At 45.0% G+C, this 25,433-nt stretch overlaps 1 protein-coding gene across 3 annotated transcripts in view; it reads right to left on the bottom strand.

Annotated features, from left to right (window-relative positions):
• The window catches only part of LY96 (lymphocyte antigen 96), a 28,182-nt gene extending 4,286 nt beyond the window's left edge, over positions 1–23,896 (bottom strand). The window contains exons 1-5 of one of the 3 annotated variants that reach the window (XR_003943504.1): positions 23,749–23,896; positions 14,564–14,656; positions 11,866–11,994; positions 9,172–9,224; positions 7,350–7,473 (exon numbers count right to left, since the gene is read on the bottom strand). Coding sequence is in view for 2 of the 3 variants with exons in the window: in XM_030215640.1 (XP_030071500.1) it covers positions 9,172–9,224; positions 11,866–11,994; positions 14,564–14,656; positions 23,749–23,857 (384 nt within the window). In the remaining variant the exon portion in view is untranslated. The remainder of the gene's footprint in view (positions 1–7,349; positions 7,474–9,171; positions 9,225–11,865; positions 11,995–14,563; positions 14,657–23,748) is intronic. The other 2 variants (XM_030215640.1, XM_030215650.1) reach the window with 2 other exon arrangements.
• Positions 23,897–25,433: the final 1,537 nt, after the last annotated feature.

The following is a 25,433-nucleotide window of genomic DNA, read 5'->3' as shown; positions in this document are numbered from 1 at the left end:
AGGTTGGCGAAACAAGGCGCTCTTGTAGAAGGGTTGGCGATATTTTCGCCATCACACAAGAAGGGTCGGCGTTTTTTCGCCGCTATACAAATTTTCAAGGCTCCGGAGCCCTACCCGGGGGGACTTTTTGATTTTGACTTTCATCTTTTTGAAGCAGTTATTCCAGCAATAAGCTAAGTAGTTTTGACCTTACTATATATACAGTTTTAGAGAGGTCTTTTGTTACTATTTTGTTATTATTTATTGCACTGCAAGTTTTCTCCCTAGGGGGCTCCTTAGGTAGTCGGGTTTAGGCTGGGGCCAGTTTTGGGTAGTTTGGGTTTTGTTGGTGTCCTTTTGATTTATATTATTTGGGAGGGAGAAAGAGTTTTTTATCCTATACGGTTTTCTCATATTGTATGAGTTTTTGCGTTGGGATCTTTTTCTCTCTTGTCTCTCTTAAATCGGAACCGATGATATTAACCTACTCCTATATATACAAGAGATTGGCAATATTTGGTATGGCCTCTTGCTAGGAGGTTTGAGGTTCCATTTGTTAGACTCAGATTGTATATGGGGTGTTAAAATTGTTTTCACCCATTCAAAGGGACACCTTCAAACTTATTCAACATATAAACTCTATTTATTAGGTTTAGAGATTATTATTTTTAGAGTTTGTACTCTCCTACAGTGGTTAAAGTAGTATACTATGCCATACCTTGCATTGTTATAGCGAATGCTACATACCTGTAGAAGGTATTCTCCGAGGACAGCAGGCTGATTGTTTGCACTGATGGGTGACGTCCACGGCAGCCCCTCCAATCGGAAACTTCACTAGCAAAGGCCTTTGCTAGTCCTCGCGCGCCCATGCGCACCGCTCATGCGCGGCCGTCTTCCCGCCCAAACCGGCTCGTGTTCGTCAGTCCCATATGTAGCAAGACAAAGACAAGGGAAGACACAACTCCAAAGGGGAGGCGGGCGGGTTTGTGAGAACAATCAGCCTGCTGTCCTCGGAGAATACCTTCTACAGGTATGTAGCATTCGCTTTCTCCGAGGACAAGCAGGCTGCTTGTTCTCACTGATGGGGTATCCCTAGCCCCCAGGCTCACTCAAAACAACAAACATGGTCAATTGGGCCTCGCAACGGCGAGGACATAACTGAGATTGACCTAACAACTTATCCAACTAACTGAGAGTGTAGCCTGGAACAGAAAAAACATGGGCCTAGGGGGGTGGAGTTGGATCCTAAACCCCGAACAGATTCTGAAGCACTGACTGCCCGAACCGACTGTCGCGTCGGGTATCCTGCTGCAGGCAGTAATGAAATGTGAATGTGTGGACAGATGACCACATCGCAGCTTTGCAGATCTCTTCAATAGTGGCTGACTTCAAGTGGGCCACTGACGCTGCCATGGCTCTAACATTATGAGCCGTGACATGACCCTCAAGAGCCAGCCCAGCCTGGGCGTAAGTGAAGGAAATGCAATCTGCTAGCCAATTGGATATGGTGCATTTCCCCACAGCCACTCCCCTCCTGTTGGGATCAAAAGAAACAAACAATTGGGCGGACTGTCTGTTGGGCTGTGTCCGCTCCAGATAGAAGGCCAATGCTCTCTTGCAGTCCAATGTGTGCAGCTGACGTTCAGCAGAGCAGGAATGAGGACGGGGAAAGAATGTTGGCAAGACAATTGACTGGTTCAGATGGAACTCCGACACAATCTTTGGCAAGAACTTAGGGTGAGTGCGAAGGACTACTCTGTTATGATGAAATTTGGTGTAAGTGGCCTGGGCTACCAGGGCCTGAAGCTCACTGACTCTACGAGCTGAAGTAACTGCCACCAAGAAAATGACCTTCCAGGTCAAGTACTTCAGATGGCAGGAGTTCAATGGCTCAAAAGGAGGTTTCATCAGCTGAGTGAGAACGACATTGAGATCCCATGACACTGTAGGAGGCTTGACGGGGGGCTTTGACAAAAGCAAACCTCTCATGAAGCGAACAACTAAAGGCTGTCCTGAGATCGGCTTACCTTCCGCATGGTAATGGTATGCACTGATTGCACTAAGGTGAACCCTTACAGAGTTGGTCTTGAGACCAGACTCAGACAAGTGCAGAAGGTATTCAAGCAGGGTCTGTGTAGGACAAGAGCGAGGATCTAGGGCCTTGCTGTCACACCAGATGGCAAACCTCCTCCATAGAAAGAAGTAACTCCTCTTAGTGGAATCTTTCCTGGAAGCAAGCAAGTTACGGGAGACACCCTCTGACAGACCCAAAGAGGCAAAGTCTACGCTCTCAACATCCAGGCCGTGAGAGCCAGAGATCGTAGGTTGGGATGCAGAAGCGCCCCTTCGTCCTGTGTGATGAGGGTCGGAAAACACTCCAATCTCCACGGTTCTTCGGAGGACAACTCCAGAAGAAGAGGGAACCAGATCTGACGCGGCCAAAAAGGAGCAATCAGAATCATGGTGCCTCGGTCTTGCTTGAGTTTCAACAAAGTCTTCCCGACCAGAGGTATGGGAGGATAAGCATACAGCAGACCTTCCCCCCAGTCCAGGAGGAAGGCATCCAATGCCAGTCTGCCGTGGGCCTGAAGCCTGGAACAGAAGTGAGGGACTTTGTGGTTGGCTCGAGATGCAAAGAGATCTACCAAGGGGGTGCCCCACACCTGGAAGATCTGGCGCACTACTCTGGAGTTTAGCGACCACTCGTGAGGTTGCATAATCCTGCTCAACCTGTCGGCCAGACTGTTGTTTACGCCTGCCAGGTATGTGGCTTGGAGCACCATGCCGTAACGGCGAGCCCAGAGCCACATGCTGACGGCTTCCTGACACAGGGGGCGAGATCCGTTGCCCCCCTGCTTGTTGATGTAATACATGGCAACCTGGTTGTCTGTCTGAATTTGGATAATTTGGTGGGACAGCCGATCTCTGAAAGCCTTCAGAGCGTTCCAGACCGCTCGTAACTCCAGAAGATTGATCTGCAGATCGCGTTCCTGGAGGGACCAGCTTCCCTGGGTGTGAAGCCCATCGACATGAGCTCCCCACCCCAGGAGAGACGCATCCGTAGTCAGCACTTTTTGTGGCTGAGGAATTTGGAAAGGACGTCCCAGAGTCAAATTGGACCAAATCGTCCACCAATACAGGGATTTGAGAAAACTCGTGGACAGGTGGATCACGTCTTCTAGATCCCCAGCAGCCTGAAACCACTGGGAAGCTAGGGTCCATTGAGCAGATCTCATGTGAAGGTGGGCCATGGGAGTCACATGAACTGTGGAGGCCATGTGGCCCAGCAATCTCAACATCTGCCGAGCTCTGATCTGCTGGGACGCTCGCACCCGCGAAACGAGGGACAACAAGTTGTTGGCTCTCGTCTCTGGGAGATAGGCACGAGCCGTCCGAGAATCCAGCAGAGCTCCTATGAATTCGAGCCTCTGTACTGGGAGAAGATGGGACTTTGGATAATTTATCACAAACCCCAGTAGCTCCAGGAGGCGAATAGTCATCTGCATGGACTGTAGAGCTCCGGCCTCGGATGTGTTCTTCACCAGCCAATCGTCGAGATATGGGAACACGTGCACCCCCAGCCTGCGAAGCGCCGCTGCTACTACAGCCAAGCACTTCGTGAACACTCTGGGCGCAGAGGCGAGCCCAAAGGGTAGCACACAGTACTGGAAGTGACGTGTGCCCAGCTGAAATCGCAGATACTGTCTGTGAGCTGGCAGTATCGGGATGTGCGTGTAGGCGTCCTTCAAGTCCAGAGAGCATAGCCAATTGTTTTCCTGAATCATGGGGAGAAGGGTGCCCAGGGAAAGCATCCTGAACTTTTCCTTGACCAGATATTTGTTCAGGGCCCTTAGGTCTAGGATGGGACGCATCCCCCCTGTTTTCTTTTCCACAAGGAAGTACCTGGAATAGAATCCCAGCCCTTCTTGCCCGGATGGCACGGGCTCGACTGCATTGGCGCTGAGAAGGGCGGAGAGTTCCTCTGCAAGTACCTGCTTGTGCTGGAAGCTGTAAGACTGAGCTCCCGGTGGACAATTTGGAGGATTGGAGGCCAAATTGAGGGTGTATCCTTGCCGGACTATTTGAAGAACCCACTGATCAGAGGTTATGAGAGGCCACCTTTGGTGAAAAACTTTCAACCTCCCTCCGACCGGCAGATCGCCCGGCACTGACACGTGGATGTCGGCTATGCTCTGCTGGAGCCAGTCAAAAGCTCGTCCCTTGCTTTTGCTGGGGAGCCGAGGGGCCTTGCTGAGGCACACGCTGCTGACGAGAGCGAGTGCGCTGGGGCTTAGCCTGGGCCGCAGGCTGTCGAGAAGGAGGATTGTACCTTCGCTTACCAGAAGAGTAGGGAACAGTCTTCCTTTCCCCCATAAAAACGTCTACCTGTGGAGGTAGAAGCTGAAGGCTGCCGGCGGGAGAACTTGTCGAAAGCGGTATCCCGCTGGTGGAGCTGCTCTACCACCTGTTCGACCTTCTCTCCAAAAATATTGTCCGCAAGGCAAGGCGAGTCCGCAATCCGCTGCTGGATCCTATTCTCCAGGTCGGAGGCACGCAGCCATGAGAGTCTGCGCATCACCACACCTTGAGCAGCGGCCCTGGACGCAACATCAAAGGTGTCATACACCCCTCTGGCCAGGAATTTTCTGCATGCCTTCAGCTGCCTGACCACCTCCTGAAATGGCTTGGCTTGCTCAGGAGGGAGCTTGTCCACCAAGCCCGCCAACTGCCGCACATTGTTCCGCATGTGTATGCTCGTGTAGAGCTGGTAAGACTGAATTTTGGCCACGAGCATAGAGGAATGGTAGGCCTTCCTCCCAAAGGAGTCTAAGGTTCTAGAGTCCTTGCCCGGGGGCTCCGAAGCATGCTCTCTAGAACTCTTAGCCTTCTTTAGGGCCAAATCCACATCTCCAGAGTCGTGAGGCAACTGAGTGCGCATCAGCTCTGGGTCCCCATGGATCCGGTACTGGGACTCGATCTTCTTGGGAATGTGGGGATTACTTAAAGGCTTGGTCCAGTTCGCCAGCAATGTCTTTTTTAGGACATGATGCATGGGTACTGTTGACGCTTCCTTAGGTGGAGAAGGATAGTCCAGGAGCTCAAACATTTCAGCCCTGGGCTCGTCCTCCACAACCACCGGGAAGGGGATGGCCGTAGACATCTCCCGGACAAAGGCCGCAAAAGACAGACTCTCAGGAGGAGAAAGCTGCCTTTCAGGGGAGGGAGTGGGATCAGAAGGAAGGCCATCAGACTCCTCGTCAGAGAAATATCTGATGTCCTCCTCCTCCTCCCACGAGGCCTCACCATCGGTATCAGACACAAGTTCACGAACCTGTGTCTGAAGCCGTGCCCGGCTCGACTCCGTGGAACCATGGCCACGGTGGGAGCGTCAAGAGGTAGACTCCCTCGCCCGCACCAGCGAAGCTCCCTCCGCCGACGTCATCAGGGAGCCTTCCTGGGAGGCGACCGCAGTCGGTACCGCAAGCGGCACCGATGTCGGAGACCTCACCCTGAGCAAGGGGCCAGCCGGCGCCTCACTCGACGGTACCGGTGGCGCAAGCACCCCCGGTACCGGAGGGGAAGGGTGCAACAGCTCTCCCAGGATCTCTGGGAGAACGGCCCGGAGACTCTCGTGCAGGGCGGCTGTGGAGAAAGACATGGAAGCCGATGCAGGAGTCGAAGTCAGAGTCTGTTCCAGGCGAGGAGGCTGTTCCGGGCTGTCCAAGGTGGAGCGCATCGACACCTCCTGAACAGAGGGTGAGCGGTCCTCCCGGTGCCGATGCCTACTGGGTGCCGACTCCCTCGGCGACCCAGAGCTCTCGGTACCGACGCGGGAAGGAGACCGGTGTCGATGCTTCTTTGACTTTTTCAAACGAAGCATGTCACCGGAGCTTCCCGATACCGACGAGGAGGACGTAGAATCCAGCCGTCGCTTCCTCGGGGCCGAGGCCGAAGAAGGTCGGTCTCGGGGGGGCTGTACCGCAGGAGCCCTCAGGGTAGGGGGAGACCCACCCGAAGGCTCACCGCCACCAGCAGGGGAATGGACAGCCCTCACCTGCACTCCAGATGAAGCACCACCGTCCGACAACATCAGCACTAGTGGAGGTCCCGGTACCACCGATGCCGACGCAGCCTTCCGATGTCTCATCCCCGACGATGCAGAGGGTCGATGCCTCGATGCAATCGATACAGTCGCGGCTGAGGGCGGAGGTCTTGACGCTGTTGACGTCGACGCACTCGATACTCCCGGTGCCGATGTCGACGAAGAGCCCGAGAACAAAACGTTCCACTGGGCCAATCTCACTACCTGAGTCCTTTTCTGTAAAAGGGCGCAAAGACTACAGGCCTGCGGGCGGTGCCCAGCCCCCAGACACTGAAGACACGATACGTGCCTATCAGTGAGCGAGATTACCCGGGCGCACTGGGTGCACTTCTTGAAGCCGCTGGGAGACTTCCATGACATGGGCGGAAAAATCACGCCGGCGAAATCAAAACTCATAATTGCGGTAAGGCACCAAAAAGAGGGGGAGAAAAAAACTCGACCCGAGGCCTCAAAGGGGCCTACCCCGAAAACGAAAGAAAACTTATCGGGGCCAAAAACTAGAAATACGGGGAAGGGAAAAAGACCGAAAGGCCCTTCTCCGAAATCCCTTTTTTTTTTTAAAGCGAAAAAGTCAAAAGACGCGCGAGGGTCAACTTAAGGGGCACGAACGGCGCAAACATGACCGTACCGAGGGCGGACAAAAGAAGACTGACGAACACAAGCCGGTTCGGGCGGGAAGACGGCCGCGCATGCGCGGTGCGCATGGGCGCGCGAGGACTAGCAAAGGCCTTTGCTAGTGAAGTTTCCGATTGGAGGGGCTGCCGTGGACGTCACCCATCAGTGAGAACAAGCAGCCTGCTTGTCCTCGGAGAATTGAATATTTTTACTGCTGTAATTGCCTATTGCTCATGTTTGATCTATTCTTTCTGTACACCACCTTGAGTGAATTCCTTCAAATAGGCGGTAAATAAATCCTAATAAATAAATTACTTCCAAACTACAATGCCCACCTTGGAATATGTAATGGTCAAATGTGCATCTGATGGAGAACATGGCTGTAACCAATGTCTGTGTTTCCCATCTTTATAGCTCAGCCACCAGCTGTACCCCCCCCCCCCCCTTGGACATGCTGCCTCAGGTCTGGTCCCACTGGCCCCTAGGGAAGATGAGGAGGAGGAGAAGCAGGAGAAGAACAGCAAGGAGGAGTAGGAAGAGAGTGGCCAGAAAAAGGAGGAGGAAAGCAGCAAAGAAGATCAGGAGGAGGAGGAAGGGCCACAGCAGCAGCTCCCCCAGCACACCATGCCCCCCTCCTGTCCACTCCAGTTACCTGTGCCATCCAGGAGCAGAGAAACCAGCCTCAGGAGGGAGAGGACAATGTCCTCCTGCTGCTGAGACTCTGGCAGGTACACTTACAGCAGCATTTTGCCCTGCATCTGCCACTGGAACTGAACCTGTGTCAGAGAGGATGGGGTCAATGCTCAAGGCCATGGACCAGCAACAGTGTATATAGTTTTATATATTATTTTTTTATTAATCTTATTTTTTTACCCATTTTGTACTTTTATTTTTATAGTTTTAATCATACTTTATTTTTTATATTTTATTGATTAGTTTTTATATTTTTATTATATGTATTGTTGCTATGTTATTCTACATATTTTATGTAAAAGAGTTGTTTGTTAATATGGGTGTCCTGTGTTCCTTCAATGCCCTTGGTTGCCCTAACTGATATCAAGGTTCTGAGACTACTACACAAGATTCCTGCCCACTGTGAAGAGTGGAAGGGAGGGAGGGAGAGATAAGGAGTACTGTTACAATGCCCTGTCTGATGTATGTGTCACTTGCAAGGATATCAATTGAGGAGTTATTTGAAATTGCAACACCTCCTATTCCAAGGGCTGCTGTGAACCCATGTCACCTATGAGCCACAATACCCGGTCACAATTGGCCTTCACCCTGCTATAGCATATTCCCACAAAATGATAGAGTGGACACTGAGTAAGAAGTTGCGATCCCTTTATTGGCCTTCCAGTCACATTGAACAGAGCATGCACTGATACAAGACAACAGATTGAGAAGTTCTGAGAGAAGAGGACATTTCTCTGGTAATTGAACATTATTTTCCTTGTGCTTTGGGAACTTAAAGGTTGGAGTTTAAAGGAGGAATTGTAGGTTACTGATAGGCAGAAAAAATAAAATAAAATAAAATAAAAAAAGCAAACTTTATCAACTAGTCTCCATACCCTTTCCCCCCTAGTTTTAAAACTTAAACTTTGTACCACAACATTAACAGATAGCCTCTAGTAGGCACTGCAGGACTTAGTTTAGTTTATGCCCCCCCCCCCCCCTTCACCCTTGTTCTGTCCCCTTAGAAAAAATATATCTGTATATACTTATTTGAAGCTGTATCCCATTTTCAGATGGGTCTTTTCTTTGTCCCTTTTCTAGGAGCATGCAGTCCAAAAATTTTCATTTAAATTCATTTCCTGTGTCATTTTTAGATATTTTTGTTTTGTTTAGATCTTTTTTTCTCTTTTGTACTTTTTAATTATGGGAGCAATATTATTAGTAGTGTGCATTCTTTTGGAAAACGTACACACTCTACTTTCACAAAGGGTGTTCATGCTTTCGGAAGAGTGTGCACTTTGACAATAAAAAAAAACATTTGGGGGTTTTCCTGTTGTTTCAGGCAATAATCTTTTTGACAATTGCCATGTCATTTCAAACAAATGCACATCCCTACACTTTTCCATCCCCACAATCGTGTTCAGATAGACACCTCTACTCATTCCTAGGCACATATATCCCCACAAACATACAGAGAACATGGGGCCTTGCTAAGCTCCAGAATGTCATTAAGGGACCTGTTTACTAAGCCGGGCTACAGGCATAGATGAACATAATATCCCTATGGGCATCTACATGGTTACCATGCACTAAAAATGCTAGCGCACCTTAGTAAACAGGGCCCTTTGTTTTTTACTGATATAATACCCATGTATTTTTAATGCAAAAAACTGTATTTTGATCAGATAGCGATATAATTTATTATATATCTTTTAACAACATACTCTGAATGTTTGCAATAAAATATTCTTTCTTTTACTAGAAGTACAGATCAATTACAGAACAAAATTAATGAAACATACCGGCTCAAGTTTAATCTTCGTAAATCGGATTTCTTTAGTTAAGGTGATTGTCTCTGTCAAATAAAGCAGATAAAGTAGATTTCATGAATCTAATTTGTCACTAATAGAGATCCAAGTACCATATTTTACCAAAATCAAGTACCCGCTTAATACTATACACAAAATATAACCTAACTGGATTTTTCACATACAGTTTTACTCAACACGAATATAAGGGCCTGTCAAAAATGGCAGAAAAAAAGGAATTAATTTACGTAGGGCCCTGTTTACTAAGCAGCGTTATACATGTGTTAACCATGTACTTGCCTACAATATCCCATTAGGCACCTACACGGTAAGCATGCTAAGTGTAGGCATGCTAAAAACACTAACGCACCTTAGTAAACAGGGCCCTTAGAGTCACTTCTCTAGTTTCCCTTCTACTCCTTTCCCATCCCAGGAATGGCCCTTTATTCAGTACATATTAGAAATACATTTTTTTTTTACTGCAAGTAAGAATGTGCAGTGTATACATCAAATGGGAAAAATACATGTAATCAACAAACAAACCTTTTCCAGAGACGGGAAAGTGATAGAACTAGAGGACATGAATTGAGGTTGCAGGGGGGCCAACTCAGGAATAAAGTTAGGAAGTACTTTTTCACGGAGAGGGTGATAGATGCCCGGAATGCTCTCACACGGGAGGTAATAGAGATGAAAATGGTAACAGAATTCAAAAATGCATGCGATAAACACAAAGGAATCCTGTTTAGAAGGCATGGAACCAAACAAGCTTAGCAGTGATTGCATAGTAACACCAGTAATTGGGAAGCAAAGCCAGTGCTAGGCAGACTCACTGTTCATGTCATCAACCTGATTGTGAAAGGTAATGCATCCAACAAACTAGGCCTGCTACCTGAAAAATACTTGAACAATATTTATAAAGTTTAATCTGATGAAAAGTTGGCACATCCAAAAGTAACTTATTTGCTGACTGTAAAGCTCTTCTTAAAGGTCTGTATATTTGCAACAATGAAGCAATGCATAGTGCAGCCTCATTGTTCTCTTTGTGGATTAAATTAACACCTTAAATTGCACACACCATTAGCGCACAGCAACTCTAGTGTGGCTTAGTAAATGGTGGGGGTGGGGGGGATTAGATTGTGATCTCCGTAGGAACAGAGAAAGTACCTGCATATAGCACTGTGTACATCTAGTAGTGCTATAGAAATGATTAGTAGTAATAGTAGAATTTTACATAATAATCTCGAATTGAATGTTGGACTACTGTTACCAGGGATGCAAGAATTAGGTATATTTACTGCTGCTTGGGATGATTCAATTGTTTAAGATTGTGGAGTTCCCTTGGTGGCTATATATGCTGCAACAGCATCCAATAATCCTTAAGAGGAGAGAGATAAGTAAAATTCATAGTATCCTGGGTAAATAATTATGATGAGATAGGAGGTCAAAGTTACCCTTACAAGTATTAACAAAGCTGTATGAGTTTGGGAGAGGAGGGTTACCATTATATGGATGCCTATTGTGGTATGTGGGGTTACATTTTTTATGAACCAGAGTAGAATCTCCCCAAGAGGGTGCTTTGGACCTGGCTAAGCCCTGTCTACCCAGTTTATGCCAGACGGGGGGTCTCTACCTAACTGTTAATGTGGCAGATAACATGGTGCAGTTATCTCCTACATAGGTCCATCTAACTGCATCCTGCTATCTGCGATGCAGTCAACGTGTTAAAGAAACTTCCCCTGCATAAGCTGCTTGAGATGCCCCCAACTGTTGAGGTTTTTTCAGTTACTGTGCATTAATTTTTTTCAATTACAGCACAATAACTGCAAAACCGTACTACAGTATAATACATAGGGCTCCAAATGTTGTCATGCAAGACATGTGGATGTAATTCTCACATCAGGCTCCTACAAAAGCAATATTCACAGTTCTTTGGAGGCAGGGCATCCTAACCATTGCATACTAGGTCTATCTATTGATCAGCCACAGAGCTTAGAGCTCCACAGGGGGCTATGATCTGTTTGTCTTAGCCAAAGACAATCACTATGAAAGCTAAACTGGGGAGGAGATACAGGAAAAAAACCACAGAAATTATGTATAGACTAGTAAAAAAGCCCCGTTTCTGATGCAAATGAAACGGGGGCTAGCAAGGTTTTCTTCTGTGTGCATATGGGAGTGTGTGTGTCCCACTCCCTGCCCTCGCTCCCTTCCCGTGTGCTGTCTGTCCTCTCTGTCCCCTCCCCCCTCGGAGTCCAGTCCTTCAGTGTTAAGTTTCCTGTTGTGCTGTGTTTGTGTTACAGAGATAGTGAGGGCTTCTGCCCTCTCTCCCCTCCCCCCTCTGAGTCCTTCACTGTTACAGAGAGAGCGATTTGATTTCGTGCTTTGCTGTGTTTTCCTTCACTGTTTGTGTTAAAGAGAGAGCAAGGGCAGGGGCAGACACTCATGGGAAAACCGCATATCTCTCCCCCTTCACACTTCCGGCTGGAGGCTTCATTTAGAACGTTGGTGGTGCCTTTTATATAGAGATGTTCTTAAAGGGCAAATGCATGGTACATATGGGGGATGCCAAAGTCAGAATTGCACAGTTATAAGCTGCCAGGATGTACAAATAGCAATAAAAAAAATCTCCTCATTAAAAGGAAGAGGAGTTGTTACGATATATCACCTAGGTACTGAAGTTTGAGTACATACCTCCCTTTAACGTGCCACAATATATATATACATCATCTGTTCCAGTGCACAGGATGTACACATTTCCATTTACTTTTAAAGATTTGTACCAAACATCCACTGTGGCATGCAAGTTTATTAAATCATGCCCTATGAGAAGGAAGAAACACTAGATTAATGTCTATTCATCCTTTTGTGCATAGGTTCCTGTTCATCTCAACTCCAGGGGTGGGGAGATATAGAAGAAGCACTCGTCTCACAGAAACTGCGATAGGATCTAGAATGTAAGAAGATCACAAAACAACATGTTTCCTTAAGTCGGAGGAGGAGGGGGGGGACTAGGTACACAGGTAACCTCAGTTTACAATCAGATCAAGTCTGAAAATGCCCAACTTAGAACTCAGACACCTCTCAAGGTAAACCCAAGTTCTGTTTTTTTTTTTTCTTTTACCACACAGCTCTATACAATTGCCCTTCCTCCAGTCTATGAGTCACCAGATGCTATGTAACCAAATTGATTGAATTGTCTCTGGCAGTGTAGATTCAACAAACAATTCCAATGAATGCACCTTTAAAACAGACACCAGATTCACCATATTCTATGTTCCATCAAAACATCAAGCTATGATTCTTCCCACCAACTACCCTCCTCCTCCCATTCCCTCCATAACTTCTCTCTCTACTTTCTATTTGTTTCCCTAAATCCAATCTCTAACTAATGTCAACCAACTGTTTATAAACCACAATGAACCCATAATGGGGATTTTGGCGGTATATAAGACCAACTTTGAACTGAATTGAATTTAGCAGAGACAGAAGTAAAAAAAAAAATAATAATGAATGGAAAAAAAGAGAGAAAGAGAGAGAAACAGGTGATGAGATCATGCAACCTGTTGATTTCCACTCAGGCCCCGTGAGTCATCAAAAGCCATGAAGAATAGGAGAATTGGTACATTTTGAAACCAAAAGGTGGTACGGTGCCTTGCCAACAGTGCAGTGGTGTCTAATGCTTTTCAGCAGAAGGCCACAGCGGTGGTTTAGGTCCTGAATAGAGGGCTGGAGGAAGAGCCCTCCTCAGCCATTATGGCTACTGCAGGCCAGATGTACACTGCCATAAGATACTGGAAATGGTAATGTTCAACCCAGGGGCGTAGCCAGACACCCAATTTTGGGTGTGCCTGGGCCCAAGATGGGTGGGTAGAAGAACTCTGCCCTGTCCCACGAGTGATTTAGTCTTCCCTCTCTTGCCTGCATACCATATGGTCTCTCAAACATCCCCCCTCCCCTGCATACCTTTTAAATAGCAGATTTTCACCGGCAACAAGCAGCAACTAATACACACTAGGTGGAAATACATCAGAGGGAAGGCTGTGGGATCAGTGTGAACAGTATGTATCAGTCGCTGCTTGCTGCAGGTGAAGATCTACTATTTACAAGGTATGCAGGAGGGACAGTTGTTGGGAGTTTTGGGCTGGTGGGGCTTGGTCTCCCTGCCAGCCACATCATAGGTATGCTGCTACTGGGTGGGCCTGGGCCCACCAGGGCCCACCCTTGGCTACGCCACTGGTTCAACCTCCCTGGGCTAAATAACATTGCTTTCTTTAAAGTGGCTGCAGCCCAGAGAAAAGGAAGTCAGCAAGTCATCATTTACACACTGCTGCTCTAGCATCCTCCTCTACTACTAGATCAGGGGTGGGCAACCATAGCACTTGAGGGCCACAACCCAGTCGGGCTTTCAAGATTTTCACAATCAACTTGCATGAGATTGATTTGCATATACTGCTTCTGTTATATGCAAATAGATCACATGCATATTCATGAGTGGACAATCTTGAGTAGAGAGGTGTGGTAGCCGTGTTAGTCCACTTTTAAAGGTAATCAGTAGAAATAAAACAAAATAAAACATGAAAAAGAAAATAAGATGATACCTTTTTTATTGGACATAACTTAGTACATTTCTTGATTAGCTTTCGAAGATTGCCCTTCTTTGTCAGATCGGAAATAAGCAAATCTTGGTAGATGACAGTATATATAAGTGAGACATCAAAGCATTTCAGTGACAATCTAACAGGGGGGGGGGTGGAGGTGGATGGGTGAGACAGGGGGATATTTATGAAGACAGGAGAGTGACAAACAAAGCAGTACAATTTACAATTTTATGGCTTATAATGGGCTAGAAAGCCCAGATCTCTGTTAAGTCCTGTCTGGTGGGTGTCAAAATATTTAATCATTCTGAGTTCAAAGGTCTTACGTTCCTGATTTGTTTTAAAGTTACCTTTCAGGATTCTTACTGTGAAATCACTAGTACAGTGTTCTGTTTTTGTAAAGTGTTGCCCCACAGGCGTGGCATCCTGGCTGGCAATGGCATTTTTCATGTGATGTCTATGTAAGTTAAATCTTGTTTTTAGCATCTGGCTTGTTTCTCCAATATAGCATCCTTGGTCACATTTTTTACACTGGATGATATATACCACATTGGAAGATGAGCATGTGAAGGATTCCTTTATGTTGAATGTTTTTCCTTTGTGAATGACTGTGGGGTCCAGTGAGATGTTTTGGCATAGTTTGCAGCTGGATATATTGCAAGGATGTGTGGAAATCTTGAAACCCAACTTGGTGGTTGCCCACCTCTGCAATCCACATAATAGATACATTTTTATTACATAAAATGAACTCATCTGTTTTGATTAACCCCTTAACTAGAAGAATAATTACTTACTTGGAATCCATGAGAAAGAAAAATTAAACTTGAATCCCTGACTGAAGGTACAAGGATCTATACTTGCTGATACAGAATGTTTATTGATGTTATCTAAGTGAAAAACAGATGGTTTAGCATTAATCAAATGAAAGAGAGTTTAGCCATTTTTTTTTCTTCTGGCAGCTCTTTTCTTTACATCACAAGGAAAGTGTTAGGGACTGGAGAGTGCAGTTCTTATACAAGATCATACATATATCATCAGAGCTGCCAAGTGTCAGTGCAGAAAATACAAACAAAAACTATGACATCGGTAAAAATAATTCCATGTCAGTAAATTCGTCATGATGAAAATGTTGAGGTCCTTTTAGTAAGCTGCGCTAAGCACTAGCATGTGTTTACCACAGATTAAAAGGGCTTACCGTGGGATGTGCTCAGGCATCCTGTGGTAAGTTCCCAATTGGCACATGGTACCCATGTGCTAAAAATGTTTTTTAATTCTTTCGCAGAGGGGGGGTGTCTGGGAGGCAAAGAGTGGGTATTTCTGCGCTAATCAGTTAGCACATCCACATTACTGCTTGCTAACTGATTAGCACAGGATTAGCAATGGAGCCCTTACTGACTACAAAATAGGTGTCAATAATTCAGTGCCGTAGCGAGGGTGGCTGCCACCCGGGGCGGTTCGCCGCTGCACACCCCCGCCCACCTCAGCATGCATCCCCCCCCCCCCCCCCCCCCCCCCCGGAGTGCATTCTTACCAGTCACGCGCGTAGGAAAGGGAACGGGCAGGAGGATCGGTCCACCCCGAGTGTACATCGCTGGGAGCTGCGTTGGCTCCGCTGGTTCCCCACTCTCTCTGGCCTGGAACAGGAAGTAACCTATTCTGGGGCAGAGGGAGCGGGGAACCAGCAGAGCTGACACCCCCCAGTGGCGTGCACCCGGGGCGGACCGCCCCCCCTTCCTACGCCACTGCAATAATTGCTATTGTGGTAATCTTTTTAAATAGCCATGCGCTAATGGCCACATTATCAAGTGGCTATTAAAGGGAAAAATGGAAAATCGGTCATTTTACTGCTGCAGTAAAAATGGCTTTTAACACGTGGGAAAACCCCACGTAAGGTTATGCTAAGGCCCCTTTCTACCACAGCTTAGTAAAAGGTCCTCTTTGTTTGTTTTAAATTATTTTTATTTTCTTTACTCCATAGTTGTTTGCTTTTTATGTAACTGATTCATGTGGTTATGACTATCGATTGCAATCCACCTTGTGTAATCTGCAGACTGAAAAAGGCAGAATCTACATCTTTCAATTAAATTCATATTGAACCGAAAAGAGCACTATGCAACAGGCTTATTTCATTTTGTTTCACTTCATTTCAAAACAAAATAAAAAAAATGGAATGAAATTAATTTAAGGGGCCCTTTTACTAAAGATTAGCATGCGCTAATGGAATTAGTGTGCGCAGGGGCAGCCCGACTATTAGGCCACCTGAGGCGGGAGCCTCAGGTGGCATTCAGGACTGGCATCTCAAGGAGCGGCTTCTCCCCTTTCACGGCGTTTTACCTCATCACATTCCAAGCCCGGCAGTGGCAGCGATTCCCATACGCTGCCCTGCCATCGGCACCTGCCTCTTCCCTTTACTGCGGCTGCCTCTCTGATGTATCTTCCTGTTTTGTCAGAGGCTCAGGCAGCCACAGTAAAGGGAAGAGGTGGGTGCCAGCAGCAGGGCAGCGTTTGGGAACCGCTGCCACTGTCAGGTTTGGAACATGACAAGATAAATGCCGCCCAGGAGGCGGCATCTCGGGCCGGGGGGTTAAATGTTAGTTCCGCTTCAGGTGGCATCTTGCCTTGGGCCAGCCCTGAATGTGCACTAAAGAAGGCTAGCGAGCTACATAGCAAGCAGCCATGCATAACATGGCGGCTGCCATGCGGTAGCTCCCCGGCCCGCGCTGCCATCCCCTTCCGGGTTCCCCGTCTGGGTAGAAGTGACGTCACTGGAAACTCCAGCGGGGATTGGCTGGGAGGCTGGAAGGGGATGGGCTTACAGCCATTGGTGCAAATCAAGATAAAGGGCCGCTGAGGCGACAGGGGTGCCTCTTCAGCGGTGAGCAGCAGATTGTTTGAGCGGGTGGTCTTTGATGTTGTGAATGTGTACAGATTTGTTGAGGGTTTTGCTGTGGGGGTCACTTCTCAGTGTTCAACATTTTCCCCCTTTTGTGGTCTGCTGTACTTCGCAGAAACTTTCGGGTGCCTGCAGTCCTATTTTCTTGCAGGCTTGTTGATTGCCGTCTTGGTTTCCTTACAGTCTTCGGTGATTGCAACGTTGGACACCTGCTGGTCAGGGGGTTTGCTCACCGGCTCGTTCTGGGCACTGTGTGCTCGAGGGCCTTGTGACGGAGTGGTTCTATGCTGCTGTCCCGCTGCGCGCTGCTCTTCGGGGAGCTGTGGGGGGTTCGTCATGTTGCAGGAGGTGCCGTGCCATGGAGAGCTGACTGGTGGAGTTGAAGTTGCAGCCTGGCCCCATTGGAGCCCGCTGGCTGCTGCGTGCCTAGCACGGCCCAGCACGTCATGGCGTGGAGGGAGTGCGACTTTCGCCCTGGCCGCCGCATCTGCTGTTGCAGTCAGCGAGGGTGGTGGCAGGTCTGGGGTGGCCAACAGTGTGCCTGGGGCACAAAACACATTCTTCCATTTGGCATGTTGGTTCTGCAACCAGGAGCAGGTCTTGCAATCCCGAACTCACCAGGCACCACAGTCAGTCCTTTTGCAAAGCGTGCTTACATACATAACATACATAGCTTTCCATAATCAAATCTACTAGATTTACGTTATGTTATGTTGTCTAGGATGAGTCCCAAAACCTTTAAAGAGTCTACAAATAAGATCAGAGAGTGTGCCATGAAGTGCAGGAGTAGCCTAGTCGTTAATGCAGAGGACTTTGATCCTGAGGAATTGGATTTGATTCCCACTGCAGCTCCTTGTGGCTCTGGGCAAGTCACATAACCCTCCATTGCCCCTGGTACAAAATAAGTACCTGTATATATGTAAACCGCTTTTAATGTAGTTGTAACCACAGAAAGGCAGTGTATCAAGTCCCATTCCCTTTCCCTAATTGGATCTGGAGGGGGGGGGGGGTTTAAGTTTAAGTTTGTGGAGTTGGAAGCCATTGTGCTATCTTATTTAGTTTTTCGTTTAAGGCTTGAATCTCTTGAATATTGATACTTTGAAGGTTAGCTAATATCTGAATATCGACAGCATAGATCAAATGACTATAGCAGGGTGAGAAGAGGGAATAAGAAGATACTAAATAGAGTAGAGGCCAGAATGGAGCCTTGGAGAGCGCCACAAGTCAGTGTAAGAGGTGAAGGGAATGTCGAACCCGCTGTAAGCCTTATCATTAATAGCAATAGAATTAAGTCTGATATCACTAGCTTTTAGGGTATTAAGAGCAAATGGCTCAGGATATTTGCCTAGTAAGTTGGAAGAGTATGCTCCAGGGACAGTTTTAATATCCAGTCAAGCAGTGCACCTGGTGGTGCCAACCATCACAGATATGAGGATGTTAAGGGCTGCTGTACATCTTAATAGCCAGGATTTTTTATGGAACTGATTGCCTGAAGAATTAATGTTTGGATCTTCCCAAAATAATAAGGTGATGTGTATGATAGAAAACGTTTAGGGAACTGTCTTGGAGAGAATATGGGAAGAATGAGGGATGGAGCCTGTACTTTTATTTATTTTAAAGTGTTTTAATTATTTTGATGGGATTTCATTTATGAACCTCTTTGAACATTTCTTTGAATCTGGAAAATAGGATAGAAAATTTTTAATAACTAAAATATCAAAAATATAGGTAGAAGGTATTAATCTAATGGGAGTCATTTACTGTTAATGCACAAAAGCCAATTCACGTACTGTATCTAGATTTTCAGAAAGCTTTTGATAAAGTTCCTCATGAGAGACTCCTGAGAAAATTAAAGAGTCATGGGATAGGAGGCAAGGATCTGGTGTGGATTAGGAATTGGTTATTGGACAGAAAACTGAGGGTAGGGTTAAATTAGATTGTAAGCTCTTTGAGCAGGGACTGTCTCTCTTTGTTAAATTGTACAGCGCTGCGTAACCCTAGTAGCGCTCTAGAAATGTTAAGTAGTAGTAGTAGTAGTAAATGGTCATTTCTCTCTGTGGAGGAGGGTGAACAGTGGAGTGCCGCAGGGCTCAGTACTGGGACCGGTGCTATTTAACATATTTATAAATGATGTGGAAATCAGAACAAGTGAGGTGATGAAGGGGATGGAACTCCTCTCATATGAGGAAAGGCTAAAAAGGTTAGGACTCTTCAGCTTGGAAAAGAGATGTATGAGGGGAGATATGACTGAGGTGTACAAAATCCTGAGTGGTGTAGAACGAGTAGAAGTTAATCGATTCTTTACTTGTTCCAAAAGTACAAAGACTAGGAAACACTCAAGGAAGTTACATGGAAATACTTCTAAACCAAATAAGAGGAAATATTTTTTCACTCAACGAATAGTTAAGCTCTGGAACTCTTTGCCAGAGGATATGGTAATGGCAGTTAGCATATCTGGGTTTTAAAAAGGTTTGGACAAGTTGCTGGAGGAAACGTCCATAGTCTGCTATTGAGAGACAGACATGGGGAAGCAACTGCTTGCCCTGGAATTTGTAGCATGGAATGTTGCCACGTTTTGGGTTTCTGCCAGGTACTTGTGACCTGGCTTGGCCACTGTTGGAAACAGGATAATGAGCTAGATGGACCATTGGTCTGACCCAGTATGGCTACTCTTATGTTCTTAACACGTTATTTAGCACAGGGCCATTGCATAAAATGACACTAACAGTAAATAATACTTGATAGCTGTTAGTAAATGACCTCTAGGCATTCTGGCTAAATACCATTTTACATACCTTCTCTATTTTGCACTTTGCTAGCAGATCAACAGTTGTTCACCACCCTTTCCATGAAGTATTTCTTCAGAAGTTACTTGAGGAAATACTTCTTCACAGAAAGGGTGGTGGATTCATGGAATGGTCTCCGAGTGAAAGTGGTGGAGACAAAAACTGTATCTGAATTCAAGAGAGTTTGGAACAAGTGTATAGGATCTCTAAGGGAGAGATAGGGAGAGTAGATGACATGGATGGGCACAGTGAATAGATCATATGGTCCTTATCTGCCTACGTTTTTCTATATTTCTATATTTCCTAGAGGATAGCTGCTCATCAGTTATGTTTATAGGTTTATTACTTATAGCCCATCTTTACTCAAGGCTGGGTACCATAAAACACCCATAATTAAAATACAGAAAACGATACACTAACTAAATACAGGTACACAAAAAGGAAACGATCCAATTAGTGCAAAAATAACCCAAAATTAAGTCCTAAACAAGTATTTATTTATTTATTGCACTTGTATCCCACATTTTCCCACCTATTTGCAGGCTCAATGTGGCTTACAAAGACCAGTTATGGCATAGCCATTCCGGGGTAGCAGATACAATTGGTGTTACAAAGAGATCAAGATCTAAGCAGACAGTAGTAGAGATAATTTTCTGACTAGGGGTGGATCGGTGAGGTGTTATAGTTAGGCTATGGATTCTCGTGGTAAGCCTTATTGAAGAGGTAGGTTTTCAGAGATTTGCGAAAGTTAGTTATTTCATTAATTGTTTTCAAGTTAGTTGGTAGTACTCTCATATGCTGCCTTTAACAAATAGCATTTTAAAGCTTTCTTAAATATCACAGTGACCTTATGAGGCTGGCTTCAGATATGTTGCTGAAAAATCAACACCGAAAATAAATCGGCACTGAATGGTATTCCATAAAGGGTGCTCCAGGATAGGTGCCCTTTATAGAATAGCGTGTAGTACCAGAACCTATGCCCAACTTTGGGTACGAGGATGTACACCAACTGAAACCAGATGCAATTCCCAGCGTGCAAGCTGGGTGCAGATCCCCTAAATTCTATAACACTGTGTGCACTTTAAGGGAACGCCCTGACCCTCCCATGTCCCTCCCATTGTTATGCTCCCTTTTCAGATCTGCATGGAAACACTTAGGTGCTGCTCTATAATAGGGCAAATAAGCTTATTTGGGCTTACCTGCCACCAATATTAAATCATTGCAAATGGTTCAAAATTCAGCAGTGCTTTGCTGTTTAGTTTGATCATATCGCTGTATACTTAAAAAGCTTGAAGTAGTTGCCAGTTGCTTATCGTATAAAATCAAAGCTACTGGGGACATTTCTGCTACTTATTAAGGTGGGTGAAAGCTTGTTCTGGTTTAGAAGGGTTGTGGGATGTCTTTAACTGTTTTTGATACAGTGCAAACTGTTAGTACAAGTGAGATTTATAATTCAATTATGAAGGAAAATGGAAGTGAATTGAATAAATAAAATGCTTCTAATTTAAATTTCAATCTATAGTAATACTTAACACTTTTTCTCTTACATGTCGGGTAGGGATGCTTGTCACTTACACGCCTGAGGGACAGTGCTTTCTTGTGACTTCTGACATTGAGGTAGGAAAGCTGTGCTGATAGTGGGTTGGTTATGGGAGAGGGAGTGTAGCGGAAATCGGGGAGATTTCTGGAGGATGTGCACAGTGGAGACATGGTGAGGAACGAAAACCAAATCAACTAACTACACCTCAAAATTAGAATGGTATTAGCAACCCTCCCAGATAGTTGTCCTGAAACCTCCAGCAGACCAACTTGTTTTCTTCCCATGGAGGAGTGATGCCTGAGTTGTACTTGGTACAGCTCTTGTCCACTGTGGTATAGGGTTGTTGTAAAACAATTCAATTACCAGTTTTATAGATGGGTCATGCTGCTGCCAGGGAGCTACTTCAGTAGGATTTCTGGACAGGTCGTAACTCTTTTCCCCCATTCAAGATTGTGAGGTAGTGAAAGTGTCCTGCAGATACATTTTAGAACAGCAGAATTGGAGCTCACTTGCCCTTTCTTTTTTAACCTCTATTAATAAGTGATCTTTCAGATTTCCAAACAGTATCACTTATGTGTTTCTTCAGAAGCTCTGAACAGTGATGAGAATTAAAGCAAAGGTCTCAAATCATATGAATTTTTTTAAGGGTCTATGGAAGCAATTTTCTGAATGCAGGGTCATTTGTGAGACCCATAGGAGAAAATTAACACCTTTAGAAGTAGACCCTTCCCACAACCAGCCATAGCAAGGATAAAGCAATAGTCAGGTGAACTCATTCTTTGTAATATAATGTATCTAGTGCACAAATGATTTTTGTAAAAGGTTTCTTTTTGTATTGGAATAATTATCTCAATATGTTCTTGCTAAAATTTATTCATCTGATTCAACAGGAGTTATCATAAAACACTGTACTACTGTACAACTGTTCAACATGACAGGACAAGTTAGAGATTGTAGTGCCGGAGACAGAGGCTTACTGTGCATGTGAGGGATAGAAATTGAGCCCCTCTTAATAAAAGGAAGCCTGTGCACCTCTCTTCTTTTCTGTTCCTTAGTGACCTTCCTCTATAAGCACAGGTATTGTACAACTGTGTGAACAGTCTCAATATGGCCATTTGAAACTTATTAGAGGCCAGAAGTTCAGCCATTCATTGTATTGCTTTTGTACTACAGCCTTGCGCTGTGTCCTGTCACAAAATAAATACTTATATCCAAAAAAATCAAAGCTACTTTTGATGCTGCATAATGTTTTGCATTGGAAATCCTCTGACACATGGAGTGCAAAAGTACGTTCCAACACACCGATTGTGATCACTGATGTCTTGTGATTTTGTATTGCCTGCTTTGAATCGTGTGCACTTGGACATAACGAGAAGAGGAACTTTCTCTTTAGCCGGACCAACAACATGGAATGAATTGCCAAGATATCTCAAAAATAAACAACATGCACTGACTTTTAAACGCCAGCTGAACAGACATTTGTTATGCCTAGCATATTATACATCTGATGATGCTTCCTTTTTGATTACTTAAAGGGCCAGGATGGTCAGCCTGGATTATTATGCATTTGCTGATATTACTTCTCTGGGATCACCTAAATGGCCTGGATGTTATTGTTTGGTATAATTGTGTATCATGTCATTGTGTATTTACCAGATTTTATGTATGTGTTTACATGCGTTTATGTATTTTTGTAAGCTGCCTTGGAGAAAGGCAGATTAAAAATAATAAATCCAATCCAAATCCAATCCAAGTGTAGTTCCGTGCCAATCTGCCATTTTTGGGCCGTTTCAGTGCTTTGCTTCTGTTATAACACTTTTCCGTGCTAAAACGTTGTCACGGAAATAGAGCATTATGCTAGGCACCATATATCGAATTCCCTAGATGGTCAACATGCTCCGATTGCAAAGAATGTGATGGATTATACATCTGTACCTGTGATTTCAAATAATGTAAAGAAGACTGATACGGTGCTTGATGAACTAACAATTTATATTTAACTGTGAAAGCAACCGGAAGCAAATGCAACTTTAGAAGATGACGCGTTATATGTTCAAACCGAGAAGAGATGGGCCACCGAGTTCAGGACAATCTGTAATGAATGAATACAAGTCTCAGACAGGCCCAAATATATAATAATACAGTAATCTAGCCTAGTCAATACCATAATCTGTACAACTGTCCTAAAGTTATCCAATGAAAAAAGGTCTTCAATTTACTTAACAGTCAAAGTTTAAAATATGAGTTTTAAACTATTGCACATATTCAGGCTTTAAACATCAATAAAGAATCAGAAAAGTAGTTTTGGAATACATTTTTTTGGATAATAAGTAAACCACTTTGACTGTACCACAGAAAGGCAATATATTAGATGTATTACTCTTATCTTTACCTCCCTGATCTTCTCTATTAAAATGGTTATTTTCTATTGATCTGTATGAAATAATGCCCTTTGTGGTGTAAAATCTCAGCACTTTAAATAGCAAAAAGCTTCCATGTCCTTTTAAGTTTCACATCTGCTTTTATTCTTTTTTTAAATACAGAATCACCACAATTGTCCTTATAGTAAGCTTATGGGCAAGATTCTTCAGTAGTTCATAGGTTATGCAGAAAAGTTTCACCTTTTTTGTCTCCTTTCCACAAGACATCAGACTCCAGGGAAGGAAATATGCTAACACTAGAACAGTGCGATGAGCATATGGGAAACCTTCTCAAACATGTTTCAGTCTTTAAGGGCTTTTAAAAACTATTTTTACTTACCACAAATTGAATACCAAACTTTTGTTCTTGAAGAGTCACACAGCATATGTTTCTCCGAGGCTTTGGTATACAGAAAAGCAAAGAGAGTTAACAAAATAAGGTAAAACATGATCACATTTCCTGAAACGCTTCACGGTGCAGAGTTGAATGAGACCTCTTTCAGTAAACAGGAACAATATTGTAATTAGTTGCTGGTCACATGGTATCTGAAAAAAAAAATTTTTTCAAGTTCCTCCATTTGTACTGGTTTCTATGTAGTTCTGTAAAGTATTATAGCATAGTTTTATGTATTGTAGCTAAATGAACATGTTAATAGCTCTAAAGATATTGATGGTACACTAGATAAAAGTTAAACTTCCATCTGCTTGTGTACATCGCATAAATGTCACTTTGAAATATAGTTTTGATCTGGGTTCCTCCAGTCTGTGTCACAGAGGTCTGCACTTCAATTGGCTCTCCCCCTGCTAGATGTGAATAGGAATGCTGCTCAGTCATATAGCTTTCAAGATATAAATATTAACAATTGTCAGAAGAGAGTCTCTTGACCCACCCAATCTACCCATTGTTCCTATCTATTGCATCACAATAGATCAGGGGTAGGCAAATTACAGCCTGCAGGCCAGAACTGGTCCTGTAGATCATTTATTCTGGCCTGCTTCGTGTTTTCTTCAGGTCCTCGGAGTAAAATCTCTTTTTTTATTTTACCCTTTTGGGTGTTCTTTATTTTTTTCATTTGTACTTTTTCATGGCAGGCTCATTGTGGCTTATATATACAGGTACTTTTTGTACCTGGGGCAAAGAAAAGTTAAGTAATTGCCAGAGTCACAAGGGGCTGTGCCTGAAATGAGAATCAAAACATATAAGCTTCTCTTTTTCTTTTTTCTTATTAAAAGTGTGCTGGTAAATTGTTATCTGTGGGCTCTCTCTCGCCAGCAAAGTAAAACAAGCCCACATTTTTAGGATCCATTTGTTAAAGTCACAAAATTCTTTAAAACTTAACAAATGGCTCTCGAGAGCTGTGAGAACCTGCTCCAGCACACCACTGTCTTTAAGCCTCACAAGTGGTGAAGGTGTATGTCACAGGAGAAAAGCAGGAACCTAAGCAGGTGCAACCCTGGTCAGCCACTGAATGGGCAACCTGGTGACACAAAATCAGTGGTGTAACCTTGGAAGTGAGTCTCCACCTGCCTCGACGCCTCCTGCTCTGCAGGTCATTCGGGCGCATCGGCGGATGTGTCTTGGGCCGGATCATCTCCCTGAGAGGTGCAAGTAGTGTCTCAAAGACGAGACGTATGCTACTTGCCAGGGATGCCCAAAGGAGATCAATTTTTGAGTCCGACAGAGACCGATGCACGCTGGGTACAGTTATGCATCGAGTGGGTCTCCACCTGCCTCGGCGCCTCCTGCTTGGCAGGTCATTCGGGCGCATCAGCGGGTGTCGGTACCATCGGTGCCCAGAGCTTTGCTCCCTCTGTTATGGAGGTATCCGGGCATCAGACATCAGTCGGTGCCGAGAGCGTTGTTCCCTCTGTTATGGAGATATCCTGGCATCGGACGTCGGTACCATCGGTACCAGGTATCATCGGTGCCATCGGTACCAGGTATCATCGGTACCATGCGTACCATCGGTGCCGGCTATCATCGGTACCATAGGTCCCATCGGTACCAGGTATCATGGGCACCAT

This window comes from Microcaecilia unicolor, chromosome 1 (assembly GCF_901765095.1).
Source record: "Microcaecilia unicolor chromosome 1, aMicUni1.1, whole genome shotgun sequence".
In the NCBI taxonomy this organism is placed as follows: Eukaryota; Metazoa; Chordata; class Amphibia; order Gymnophiona; family Siphonopidae; genus Microcaecilia; species Microcaecilia unicolor.
This window is presented reverse-complemented; position numbering and strand designations above follow the sequence as displayed.